This window comes from Ceratotherium simum, chromosome 1 (genome assembly GCF_057802395.1).
Source record: "Ceratotherium simum simum isolate JZ-2026a chromosome 1, ASM5780239v1, whole genome shotgun sequence".
In the NCBI taxonomy this organism is placed as follows: domain Eukaryota; kingdom Metazoa; phylum Chordata; class Mammalia; order Perissodactyla; family Rhinocerotidae; genus Ceratotherium; species Ceratotherium simum.
The window spans coordinates 67,279,872-67,294,139 of NC_141900.1; the positions used below are offsets into that span (position 1 = coordinate 67,279,872).

The following is a 14,268-nucleotide window of genomic DNA, read 5'->3' on the forward strand; positions in this document are numbered from 1 at the left end:
TTTAGTTTTAGCTTTTGCATTTAGAATTATGATCCATCTCAAATTAATTTTTATGTATGGTATGATATAGAGGTGGAAGGTCATTAAAGAAAATCCAATTGTCCTAGTATTGTTGATTAAAAAGACTCTCCTTTGCCCTTGCATTTCTTTGGCATTTTTGTAAAAAATCAAATGACTATATATATAGATATGGGGCTTTGTTTCCAGACACTCTATTCTGTTGTATTGAGGTATTTGTCTGTCTTGATTCAGTATCACAGGATCTTGATTACTGTAAATTTACAGTAACTTTTAAGTCAGGGAGTGAAACACTTCTATTTTTTTTCTTTTTTCTTTCCAAAATTACTTTGGCTAGCCTAGGTTCTTTGCATCTCTCTATATATTTTAGATAGCTTCAAATTTTATTTTATTTAAAAAGTCTCTGGGATTATGTTTAGGATTATGCTGAATCTACAGATCAATTTTAGTAGAATTAACAACTTAATAATATTGAGTTTTCCAATTTATGAATATGTATATAGCTCCATTAATTCAGATCTCTTAGACTTTCTTTCAGCAAGCTATTGTTTTCGGTATAGAGGTCTTACATGTCTTTTGTTGGTTTTACTCTTAAGTATTTTGTGCTTTTTGACACTATTTTATTTTATTTTATTTTTTATTTTATTTTTTTTTAAAGATTTTATTTATTTATTTTTTTTCCCCCCAAAGCCCCAGTAGATAGTTGTATGTCATAGCTGCACATCCTTCTAGTTGCTGTATGTGGGACGCGGCCCCAGCATGGCAGGAGAAGCGGTGCACCGGTGCGCGCCTGGGATCCGAACCCGGGCCGCCAGCAGCTGAGCGCGCGCACTTAACCGCTAAGCCACGGGGCCGGCCCTTGACACTATTTTAAATGACATTTAAAAAAATTTCACTTTCCAACTCTCTGCTCCTAGCATATAAAATTACAATAGCAGAACATAATCTTATTTTATTAGAATTTTGTTTTTAGAAGTATAGGACTTGCAAAATCTATAGCCAGCCATGTATAAAACTTAGATCCAAAACAAAACTCTAGCCTGCAGGTTAACAAGATTTAGAGAACCACTGCCTGTAGCCTAAATTCACGTGACGGCTTTTTGCCTCCAGTGCAGTGACATTACAGACTTTTTAGTGAGTTGGTAAATAGCATCAGTTACCAAATCATCACCAGCCAGTTTAACTTTCTTTTTTAATAGATTTTATTTTTATTTATTTATTTTTATTTATTTATTTTATTTTGTGAGGAAGATCAGCCCTGAGGTAACATCCATGCCCATCCTCCTCTATTTGTTGAGGAAGACTGGCCCTGGACTAACATCTGTGCCCATCTTCCTCCACTTTATATGGGACACCGCCACAGCATGGCCTGACAAGCAGTGCGAGGGTGCGCGCCTGGGATCCGAACCCGGGCCACCAACAGCGGAGAACGCGCACTTAACTGCTACGCCACGGGGCCGGCCCCAGTAGACTTTATTTTTTAGTGCAGTTTTAGGTTCACAGGAAAATTGAGGGGAAAAATACAGAGATTTCCCATATACTCCCTGCCCCCACAAATGCACAGCCTCCGTGTTTATCAACATCCCCAACCAGTGTGGATGAATGGATAAAGAAAATGTGGTATATAGACAATGGAATGTTGGTCAGCCTTAAAAAAGAAGGAAATTCTGCCATTTGCAACAACATTGATGAACCTGGAAGGTATTACGCTAAGTGAAATAAGTCAGATAGAGAAAGACAAATACTGCATGGTATCACTTATATGTGGAATCTGAAAAAAAGTCAAATTCAAAGAGACAGCGAGTAGAATGGTGGTTGTCAGGGGCTGGGGGTGGTGGTGGGGGAAATAGAGAGAGGTTGGTAAAAGGACACAAATTTTCAGTTTTAAGATGAATACAGTCTGAGGATCCAATGTATAACATGGTGATTGTAGTTGATAATACTATATTGTATAATTGAAATTTGCTGAGAAAGTAGAACTTAAGTGTTCTCACCAAAAAAAGGTAAATATTGAGGTGATGGATGTGTTAATTAAGTAGATGGTGGGAATCCTTTCACAATGTATATGTATATGAAATCATCATGTTATACACTTTAAATATCTTACAATTTTATTTGTCAATTTTACCTCAATAAAGCTGAAAAAAAAAACCACTTCATACCCATTTGAACAACAAACAAACAAAAAACGAACAAACAAACAAAAAATGGAAAATAACAAGTGTTTGTGAGGATGTGGAGGAATTGGAAGGTTTGTGCATTGCTGGTGGGAGTGTAAAACACTGCACCCACTGTGGAAAATAATTTGGTGGTTCCTCAAAAAGTTAAACATAGAACTACCGTATGATCTACCAGTTATACTCCAAGGTGTATACTCAAAAGAATTGAAAGCAGGGACTCAAACAAATACTTGTACGCCAATGTTCATAGCAGCATTATTCACAATAACCAAAAGGTGCAAACAATCCGAGTGTCCATCAACAAATGAATGGATAAACAAAATGTGATATATGCATACAATGGAAGATTACTCAGCCATAAAAGGAATGAAATTCTGATGTATGCTATAGCATAGATGAACCTTGAAAACATGGTGCTAAGTGAAATAAGCCAGACAAAGAAGGACAAATATTTCATGATTCCACTTATATGAGGTACCTAGAGTAGGCAAAAACATAGAGACAGAAAGTAGAACAGAGGTACCAGGGGCTGGAGGAAGGAGGAAATGGGGAGTATTGTTTAATGAGTGCAGAGTTTCTGTTTGGGATGATGAAAAAGTTCCGGAAATGAATAGTGGTGATGGTTGCACAACATTGTGAATGTACTTAATGCTACTGAATTGTACACTTAAAAATGGTCAAAATGGTAAGTATTATGTTATACATATTTAAACACAATAAAAAATTGAAAAAAGGGCAAAAAAAGGAAAAAATTTCCATTTATTTCTAGTTTTTCTTCTTTTTTTAATATACTTAGGCCTTTATTACATATATATGTATTTTACTGAGAGTAATCGAGATTTAACATTACATTAGTTTCAGGTGTACAACATAATGATTTGATATATGTATATATTGTGAAATGACCACACAATAAGTCTAGTTAACATCCATCACCACATATAGTTATAATTTTTTTCTCGTGATGAGAACTTTTGAGATTTACTCTCTTAGCAACTTTCAAATATAGAACACAGTATTATTAATTATAGTCACCATGATATACATTACATCCCCAAGACTTAATTATTTTATAACTGGAAGTTTGTACCTTTCTACCACCTTTACCCATTTTGCTCAGCCCCTACCCCCTGCCTCTGGCAACCACCAATCTGTTCTCTGCATATATGAGTTCAGTTTTGTTTTGTTTTTTAGATTCCACGTATGAGTGAGATCATACGGTATTTGTCTTTCTCTGTCTGACTTATTTCACTTAGCATAATGTCCTTAATGTCCATGTACGTTGTCACAAATGGCAAGATTTCATTCTTTTGTATGGCTGAATAATATTCCATTGTATTTATATATAACACGTTTTCTTTATCCATTCATCCTTCAATGGACACTTAGGTTGTTTCCAGATCTTGGACTGAATATTGCAAATAATGCTCCAATGAACATGGGGGTGCGGATATCTTTTTGAGTTAGTGTTTATGTTTCTTTCAGATAAATACCCAGCAGTGGAATTGCTGTATCATATGGTAGTTCTATTTTTAATTTTTTGAGGAACCTGCATACTGTTTTCCATAGTGGCTGCACTAATTTACATTCCCACCAACAGTGCACAAGGGTTGCCTTTTCTCCATATCCTTGCCAACACTTGTTATTTCTTGACATACAGATAGTCAACACATGAAAAGGTGCTCAACATCACTAATCAGGAGGGGAATGCAAATCAAAACTGCAATGAGGTATCACCTCACACATGTTAGAATGGCTATCTCTCTGTGATAGGATTGGCGTTCATGTGCAGAGAGGGCAGCCATGGTTGGCAGCCTTCTTTGGAGGCTTACCCACTGCCCATGTTTGTAGAGACAAGTTTCCTGTGGCTAGGATGTAGGATAAAAGAAGAGATGGGCAGGAAAAGAGTGAATCTGCAGAGGCACGGGCTGTTGATGAAGTTTCAATTGTACCCTGCAGACAAAGCAGACTCCAGCATGCGTGGTGGCCAAACCACGCCCTGGTTATAGAGATGATGAGAATAAGTGTTGAGATCACTTGCCATGTTGTACAAACATTATCTTACTTAATAAAGGTGAGATTGCCTAGCAGCTAGCAGCATAGAGCCTGGAGGCAGACAGCCTGGCTTCAAATTCTTGATTCATCATTTATTAGCCATGTAATCTTGAGTAAGTTACTTAATTGCTCTCTGCCTCTGTTTCCCTGTCTATAAAAGCACATAATCATGGCAGACCTGCCTTATGTAGTTGTTATAAGGGGTAAGAGAGACAATATATGTCGCTTAGCCCTCTGTAAGCAACAGCTCTTCTTGTTAATGCTCACAACAGTGCTGGGAAACAGGTATTACTGCTCCCATTTTAAAGAAAAAGTAATTGAGGCACCAGGAGCTTAAACAAGATTCAAACTCTGATGAGTGCCTCCAAAGCCTGTTGCTACAGAACTTCCCACTGATGGTGTTTCGATGTGTGCCCCAGCTCCAGGAGGCGGCAGGACCGAGTTTTGTTCTTTCCGAGAGTTACATGAGCCTGGAGTCACCACTTATTATCCCTCAAAAGCCCTCTGCTCCCTTAGCAGCCTCACTTAATGTCCAGGCTCTGGCTGATATTTGCGGAGCTACAATGTGGAGATCACCGTAAAAATATTAACACCTGGGGGCTTTTCTGAGCCTGTACAAAGTGTGAATCTTGGAGGGCAGAGTCCTCAGGTGAGACTGAAAATCTCCAGAGTCTGAGGCTGCCTTGAGCCTGGGCTGCCACGGAAGCCCTTGGGGTACCCTCCCGCCCATCCTTCTGCTGCAGTTTATTGACTGAGGCTTTGTGAACCGGTGAGTTGCATTTGCAGAGCTCTGAGGCTGAAAGGGTTCCTGTAAATGCTCCATGTAATTAATTATAAACAAAGCAGCCAGCCAGGAGCATAATGCCCAAAGAAATCCTCAGCAAGCCTCATTGTGTGCTCTTTATTTCTCCTCTGCATTTCCATCCATCCAAGAGATTCAGATGTGTAATCCTCCTTAACGACAGATTCATGATGATGAGGCCATTATTTTTTGATATTGCAGTTTTAAGAGGTAACCCAGAAAACAAGCTTTAAAAGCAATCTCTTCCCACCCCGCTTTACCCCAAGCGAAGGAACAGATTAAAAGAGACCTAGCTTGTATGAATATTTATACTAGAACCTCTGCCCGATCAGATTAGAGGAGTTCACCCTGCCCGGCAAACATGGATTCTGTACTCAGATTTAATGAAAAACTGACATGTTAATAGCATATTGATGCATCCATTCATCAGGAAATCCATACAGCACAGTGAATGTCCCATGCATCTCAAGGCCCAGGAGAGGTGCTGCCTTTGTCATTTTTAGTTCTGGAAAGCTGTTGTTGCAATGAGAAGGATTCCAAAGATGTCTTGCCTCATGCAAATGATAGAGAGTGGGGATTCTGGTCTTAATATACCTGGGAAATTCCTCTCCTGACACTGCCGGTGAGTGCTTTAGACAGGGGCTAATTCCTCCAACAGCATCTCCCAAGGTGGTTCAGCAGAGCATGATGCCCCCAGGGTGTTAACAGCTATCAGACGAGGAAAAGGCACTAGGTCACAAATGCTGGGTAAATGAGCTGAACAGACTTCTTTACCACAGAACTTCCACCCTGTGACTTTCTAGGAAGCAGATAATTTATGCTGTGCTTCCAGACTTTTTAAACTATGGAGTTCTTCCTTCTCAAATCACCACACCCTGGAGCACACCACCTTTTTGTGTCATGCATCCCCTTGGCAGGCTGGGGAAGCCTGGAAATCCCTTCTCAGAGTAACATTTTTAAATGCAAAAAATATAACACATAGGATTACAAAGGAAACTAATTGTATTGAAGCCAAATATCACAGTACTAAAATATTTTGAAACATTTAAACATGGGCATACACCAATACATGTGCTTCTTTTATAATGGGTTTAATAGCTACAGTTTTTCAAAGTATCGATGGCCATAAATGGTATTTCAAGATACTCTTGATCCTTGTTATTCATGAATTCTGTATTTGTGAATTCACCTACTTACTAAAATTTATTTGTTACTCCCAAGTCAATACTAATGGCACTTTTGTGGTCATTTGATACAGGACCTGATCCTGACATGCACGTTCCCAGTGAGGTTGAATGAGGCAGCGCTCTGCCCTCTTGTTTCAGCTCTCATCCTGTAAACAAGTGTCCTTTCGTGATATATTTACTGCCATGTTTTTGGCATTTTAATGCTTTTTATTGATGGTTTCCTGTTTAAAATGGTTCCCAAGCATAGTGCTAAAGTGCTGTCTGGTGTTTGTAGGTGCAAGAAGGCTGTGATGTGGCTCATGGAAAAAAAATACATGTGTAGATAGCTTTGTTCAGATGTGAGTTATAGTGCTGTTGGCTGTGAATTCAATGTTAATGAATCAACTATAAACTAAATAAGGTGTCTTTAAACAGAAGCACACACAAAACAAGGTCATGTGTTGATTGGTTGGCAATAACATTGTGACCACAGGCTGGCAGGAATCTAACCCTGTATTTCCCCTAGGAGCAATGGTTCAGCATTTCCTAATTCAGAGTTCGAGGTGACTTTATAGAACATAACTGCCATGAATAATGAGAATTGACTGCATCTGCAACAAATGTACTCTGAGTCGTAGCAAAGACAGCCAATAATACAGCTGTGTTTTGCTGCCTACATTCATAATAAAAGGAAACGCTCAATTTTACTTAGAGGGTGGAGAAGACATTTTTTTTTCCCACTCAAGTTCATAGGCACTCTTAATTCTGGGGGAGGGGAGGTTTCCAAGGGCCCGGTTAAGAATCCCTTCTCTAGTGGGGTTAACTTGATGAGAGGGTGGGTGGGGAAGCTGGGGCAAATTCCTGGGGACTCAGGAATTTGCCCTGCCCTGCTATGTTGTGTGTCTATTTAAGTCTCATACAAAGATTTTTCAGCTGATCTGCTTTTGCTGGGGGGGGTCCTGAAAATTTTTTCACCAGGGCCTGAACCCAAAAGGCTCTATTCTAAATAAAAAATATCAGGGGTTGGGGGAATGGTAATAGAAGTTCTTGATAATTATCCATGTGGAAAATGAGGAGCCTCATTTCAATAGTGAAGGGCAGGACGTGTCTTTCATTTGAAAATAGGAGAAACAAATGACACTATAGTGTTGGGGTGTTTAGGTGAAAATCACGTGGGAGCCCCAAGTCTCCCCACCAATGGTGCCCAGAGAGGAAGGCATCCTCTCTGTTGATTACATTTCTTTCTTACCCTTCTCACCAGGAGTGTGCTTCAATGGGGCTAATTTAAATGTGTCAAAAAAGAGGCTCCTTTTTTGTTTTTAACTAGCAAAAAATAACAAAGTGTGACCTGGAGAGCAACACTAACGACTCATTCATTCATTCATTCATTCATTCACTCTTTCACTCAGTACTCCTATTGAGCCCCTCTTGTGGGCCAGGCATTGTTGTTGGGCTATGGATCCAGGAGTCAACATGACTGGCCAGGTTCTCATCTTATGAAACTTCTGTTCAGGTGCTGATGCTTCTCACCGAAGGCTACTCTAGGAATAGGGGAGGGGGCTGGAGAGGGATGCGAGCCACCCCAGGAAGGCCCTTTAGGTGCCTCTCAGAGGACAGCACTCACACACTATGGTTCTGAAAAACTAGAGGCTGAAGAGAGTAGCTCAAGGGGCACCAGTGCAGAAATATGGCATAGAAGCTGTCCCCTGCAGCTACCCTGTAAATTCTGGACACTCAGAAGTTATAAGAAGTACACGAAGCACCTTATCAGGACAGAAGACCCCCAAGCCAGACAGAAAGACTTGGTTGCATCTCAAAGTAGGAATGTGTCTGGATTGGTGTGGAGTATAGAAAATGGAGGCAGAAGTGCATGCACCTCACCCATGGGCTCTGGAACCAGGAGAGAGGGCCCGGCCTCAGATTCCAGTTCTTGTGGAGACAGGAGTGATATTTCGTATTTATTTTGTGCAGTATTGGTGTTTTATAAAAAAGTGAGATGGGACATCATCCTCTCCCACCTCTCAATTTCTTGGTGCTGTGCCCCAGAGGGAGGTCAGGGCTCGGGACCCAGGTGCTTCTGTCCTCCCACCTGAGTCTGTTCAGAGGGAGCATGGAGAAGATGGAGCTGGTTAAATTATTCCCCAAGGTGGGGGTTCAGTCCCTAAGAGAATTCAAACAGGAAAAGTGGCAGGGACAGAGATGGCATTCAGGGTGGGAGAAAGGAGGTAGTCAGGCTCAGGACGGTTCACCCTCCCTGTACTCTCCACGTTTCCTATACTCTCCCTCTGGGTTCTCCCAACTTTTAAAATGACTCTACTCCTTCAGGGCCTTCTGGAAAAAGATCAGGGCCTAAAATGTATTCTCTCTCCCCCCAACAACAGCAAGCAATACAAGATTATCAACTTCACTGGTATTCTGGGGAATAGAAAGTGGGAGAGCAATAAAGTAACTCAGAAGCATTTTATACAGAGGTGGGATTGAAGGGAATTCTTTCTAAAGGAATACAAAATTTTAGTGCAGTGTTCTCTGGGTATAGTGTGTAGTGCTGAATGATTAAGATTTCAGATTAAAAAACCAATAAACAAACAACACTACAACAACTGTTGGTATTTTGGTGCTTAAAAATAATGTGAGAAGGGCCGGCCCAGTGGCATAGTGCTTAAGTTTGTGTGTGCTTCAGCAGCCAGGGGTTCGCGGGTTTGGATCCCAGGTGTGGACATACACACTGCTCATCAAGCCATGCTGTGGTGGCATCCTGAGTACAAAATAGAGGAAGATTGACACAGATGTTAGCTCAAGGACAATCTTCCTCACCAAAAAAAACCCCAAAAGAACAAGAGATTTGAAACACCAGAACCAATGATGTGATTACCAAGATCCTGTAAATAGACACATCCTGCAGGAGGAGACGGATATGCAGGTTCCCACGGTCCAACACCTCCACACCTCTCACTCTCCAATTCATTCTTCTAGTTTGTATTTCCTGCTTGAAACAAGCAGCCTCCTGATGGCCTGTTGGTTCCATGCTGATCCATCTCCCGGGGACACGTGCTGGTCATGCTGAACCAAGGGTTTTTTGTCCAGGTAACAGAAATTAATAGGTTGACAATATTTTAAGTGTTTTGGCCCCCCAAACTGAAGCTCACACACAATCTGGCAAACTAATCTTGTGAGCAGAGTGGATTTACCATAAGTTTAATAAAGATCAAGTTTTGGGGTCCCTTCCAAAGTCCTGGGAGGGGCCAGCAATGCGTTCACATGGTCATATGCTTTGTAAAATTTGTAAAACTAAGATATTTTAAACATAATTGCTTCCTCTCTGTCATAGTTTCTCTTATATCCAGTGGCTCCGGTGTAGCTGTGGGAATTCCTGGGAAGTTGAAATGGAGATCTTTTTAGGTTGAAATATTTATGTGGTTTGCAGTCATTTCTGTGCACAGTTAGGTTATCGCAGCCAACCTGGTGTGGGAAGGGCTTCCAGGTACGCTCCTATTGTCCTCCAGCATTGTGACAAAGGGGCAGGGCAGTGGTCAGATCACAGTATGAGAGTGTCCTACAGCTCCTGGCACAGGAAGTGTGTGAGTTGTGGGGGAGAAACAAGGCGTGGTTTACACAAAGCCAGAAGCCAGGCTGTGGTCACGTCTTCCAGTCATCGCATGTATACGGTGAGTGGGAGATTTGGTTGGCATTGGTGCCCAGTCAAAATAGAAGTATTTCCCTATCAGGAGTATATTTGATAATAAGACATACACAATTACACACACACCCTCATTTTAATTTTGTCTTTATTAAGACAAAAATATGGATGTAGGTGGTTTATTTGGGAAAAATAAACCATCCCAAAAAGCAGGAATGATGGAGCGGGGAGAGTGACACAGAGAAGGAGGAAGCACCATTTAAGGTGGTGGCTGGGGTGGCTTGGGCTGATTCTGCCAAGACCCCCTGAGAAGCACACAGAATACCTCCCCAAAATGACCACTAAAGGAAGAGGCTGGAGCATTTATTCATCGGCCCTTGGTACCCCTGGAGTGGAACTGCCCCACACCTCTGGGCTGTGTCAAGCAAGCTCTTGAAGGCAGAATGCAGAAAGATGCGCCTGCTTGAGGTGGGATGCTGGCAACATGATGTGGGTGTGGGTGTACACAGACTGACTCCCAAACCCATGGCTGCAATTAGAGATGGGCAAGGGAGGTGACACACCAATGAGAATGGTGTGCAACAGAATTTATCGGAATTCCTGTGCTTATATGAACACGATGCTTTAATAGTACTACAAATAAGAAGTGTGTCTTTAATAGCTCCCACACAAAAGAAATTTGATAGAGGTTTTCCCAATTTGACAATAATCCTAAAAATTTACGTGATTTTACTGATAACGAGTTGCATAGCTGGAAAAAACTCTAGTTCTAAACTATCAATAATAAGCAACAAATTTGATTTTTTTGTTCTATCTACAGACAATAACAACACAAAATCATTGTTATAGGAAGAAGTAATCAGAATTTGCAGCCAAAAAATGTAAGAAAATCTTTTAAAGAAATAAAAATTGTCATTTTTTCTGGACCTTGTGGGGCTTATGGTATCTGTCAAATTCTAAAAAATTGTAATTTGTTGTGATTTCTTTTCTCATTCTAAATAAATATTTAACTTTGTACCTAATTTTGTGTTTATAGTTTTGTGTTCTGCTGTGAGAGACTTTGGCAGCCAGCCAGCAGCCTTCCTAGGAGGAGCCTCAGCTTGCCCGCCATCTTGAAGAAGTCAACAGCAGGGACGATCAGTCCCCTGGCACACCAAGTCCCTGTGTAAGTCGCTGAATATCCCAGAGTTTCTTATTCGGTTTTAGAACAGTTAGCCATTAAAGGGTGCAGATACTCTTTTGATTGGAATGGCACCAAAAGCACTTTATTAAAGGTTATTTGACGGACAATTGGAGGGGAAGCACACAGAATGACACTGTCATTCAGATGCGCTCTAAAATGAGAGAAAAGCACTTTGCAAATATGCTGCCAATGAGGGTCCTCTGAGCCCGTGACATGGCAGCCCCATAACTATTTGTTGAATGAGTTTACCAGGGTTTGTGCCTCCCTGAGCTCCCAGGAGTGTGTGTCCCTGAGGGACTCAGTGCCCCCCTTGGTCTCCAAACACCTGTTCAATCTGCGGGTTGAATGGATTCTCCTTTCCCAGAACCTGGGGCCACTGGAGCTGCACCTTCTTCCAGAAGCGATCTGCCAACAGCAGCGAAGCCACCTGCAAGAGAGAACCCGAAGGGGGAGTAAAAGGGAAATTACAACAAAGTAAAGAATTTACCAGCAAGATTTACTCTGTCCTTCGTGTGGTGGACAGACTCCAGGGTGGTCCCCATGATTCCTACCTTCGTGTCTTTGTATAACCCCCTCCCCTTGAACGTGGGTGGGATGTCACTTCAGTGATTATGTTACGTTATCTAAGACTCCGCTTTGCTAGCAGTCTCGCTCTGGAGACTCTCCTTGTTGGACTGATAGAGTAAGAAGCCTTGTTGTGAAGCCCATATGGCAAGGGGCTGAGGGTGGCCTTCAGCTGACATCCAGCAAGAAGCTGGGTCCTCAGTCCTACAACCACAAGGAAATGAATTCTGCCAATGACCCAAGTGAATCTGAAAGCAATTCTTCCCCAGCTGAGTCTCTGGATGAGAACATGGCCTGGATGACACACCGGGATTTTAGCCTTGCAAGACCCTAAGCAGAGGACCCAGTTAAACTCTGCCAGCACTCCTGACCCACTGAAACTGTGAGATAATAAATGTGTGTTGTTTTAAGCTGCTGCATTTGATGTAATTTGCTGTGTAGTAATAGATAACAAATACACTTCCTCAGAAAGCCATTTATTCACTTATCTGTGGACAGCTAACATTTACTGCAATTCCTAAGCTTGGGTTTTGGAGATGAAGAGGATGAGTAAGGAACCCCAAGTCTAGTGAGGGAACCAGACATGCAAACTTATACCACCCAACCCATAGGGAGGGTTTGTGAGAGGCTGGAAGGGGAGGAGGTGCAAACTCTGCTGGGTGGGGGGAAGGAACAGGTCCTCTCTGAAGAGGGCGATGGCTGAACAGAATTTTCAATGAGTTCACCAGATAGATCACGTGGGAAACAGTGCAGATGGTGGAGGACACAGCACATGCAAAGGCACAGAGGTGTGGAAGAGAATGGCATGGTGGGGAACTATGGGTGCCTGGGAGATGAGGCTGGACAGGTCACCGGGTAAGGGTGGGATCCTGAAGGAGGCTGTGAGCATGGAGAGTGGCTCGATTGCCAGGATGAGGAATCACTGGCTTAGTGCACAACAGGCCTGTCTCCGGCTTTCCCAGCCTAATGCCCACTCTCTGGTTGCACTGTTATACGTGAGGTTCCCTTTATCCATGATGTTAGCCAGATCCATTCTTGGTTGTCTGATCCTCTGGCTTGTCAATAACATGCCTTTGACGAGGAGTCTTTCTCTGCAGAAAATGCCCTCATTTAGCAAATTGGGCTTGGCCAGGCCTTCAGGCCCCAGATGGCTACATCTCCACAGGGTTTTTTGATGCTGAACAATCAAAGTGATGGCTGAAGTCCTCGGATGGGAACACATTGTTCAAGGTGGATGCTCAGGATGTCCCCGACTTTATTCAGAAGTGTGTGGACATGGTCTCCAAAGGGCAGGTCCTGTTCACCATTCCAACAGGCAGTGCTGCCAGCTCCACGTGTGGTGTGGGTAGCTCTCTTCCACTCTCTGGGCTGCTGTTCTCTCATTTGCAAAATGAGTGGGCTAGAGTAAATGATCTAAAGATCTTTCTGGGTCTAAATTGCGTGTAAGATTTTAGCAGTCAGAAAAAACTAGAACTGGTTGAATCACTACATTAAATATCCCCAGTATTTTCTTTTTTTGTGAGGAAGATCAGCCCTGAGCTAACATCCATGCTAATCCCCAAAGCCCCCCCAAAGCCCCAGTAGATAGCTGTATGTCATAGTTGCACATCCTTTTTAGTTGCTGTATATGGGACGCGGCCTCAGCATGGCCGGAGAAGCGGTGCACTGGTGCGCGCCCGGGATCCGAACCCAGGCCGCCAGTAGCGGAGCACGCGCACTTAACCACTAAGCCACGGGGCCTGCCCTATCCCCAGTATTTTAATATGTTTCTGAGCTTTCTGAGGTGCATCCAATATTCCACCCATCCAACAATGTAATCTCAATTATATCCATGTGGTGTCTAACACACACACCCCATCTGTCCCCACCACACACACCACACACACCACGCACATCACACCCACACATACCACATACATCACACACACACACATCCCGCACATACCCTACCTGTCCCCAACACATACACACATACCACATACACACCTACCACACCCCCTGCTCACCACACAATGCTACAGACATATCACATCACACCACGCACACCATACACACCTGTCCCCCCACATCATAAACAAACACATACCCACACCCACCCACACCCACACACAATGAGGCTGGTTGTCAAGCCAGCAGGTTTTCGGGAAAGATCTGATCATCTCTCACACACTAAGCAATGAGTGTCTTTGAAGACAGAGGACTGGTCCTATGGCTGTTTTTCCTGCTATTTCTCAACAAAGGAGGCTGCTGCCAGGTCTGTGGAAAATTACCGGTTCTTCTTTTTTGTTTTCTGCCTTTCAACATGATACACCTAAGCTGTCTTCCTAATAATTATGTGGTACCAAGGCATTTGTGGTCATTTATTTCCCAATCTAAGTTACTAAGGGAGGAGGCAGGGTTGAGGAGAAAAGGAAAGTTAAAATGCAAGAGCTCAGATCAGAGCATGTGGTAACTGTGGTTTGAAAGCAATTAGTTGGCTGTCACTCTAATGGAGATTAAAATATTTATGAGTGTGCACTGCTAAGATATTGGGTCTAAAATGAGAGTGGCATTGTTATTACTAACCTAGAGACTTGTGATAAAATGACCCATTATAATCATTCATTCATTTGACAAACGTTTCCTGAGCACTATGTGGGCTTCTCCTATAGCCAGCCTCCTCT

General features: G+C 42.5%; 1 protein-coding gene across 1 annotated transcript in view; it reads right to left on the reverse strand.

The window, feature by feature from the left end:
* Positions 1-10,164: 10,164 nt before the first annotated feature.
* The window catches only part of AOAH (acyloxyacyl hydrolase), a 188,646-nt gene continuing 184,542 nt past the window's right edge, over positions 10,165-14,268 (reverse strand). Inside the window, exon 21 of the mRNA XM_004418824.3 lies at positions 10,165-11,468. Within this exon, the coding sequence (XP_004418881.1) occupies positions 11,340-11,468 (129 nt within the window). The 3' untranslated portion in view covers positions 10,165-11,339. The remainder of the gene's footprint in view (positions 11,469-14,268) is intronic.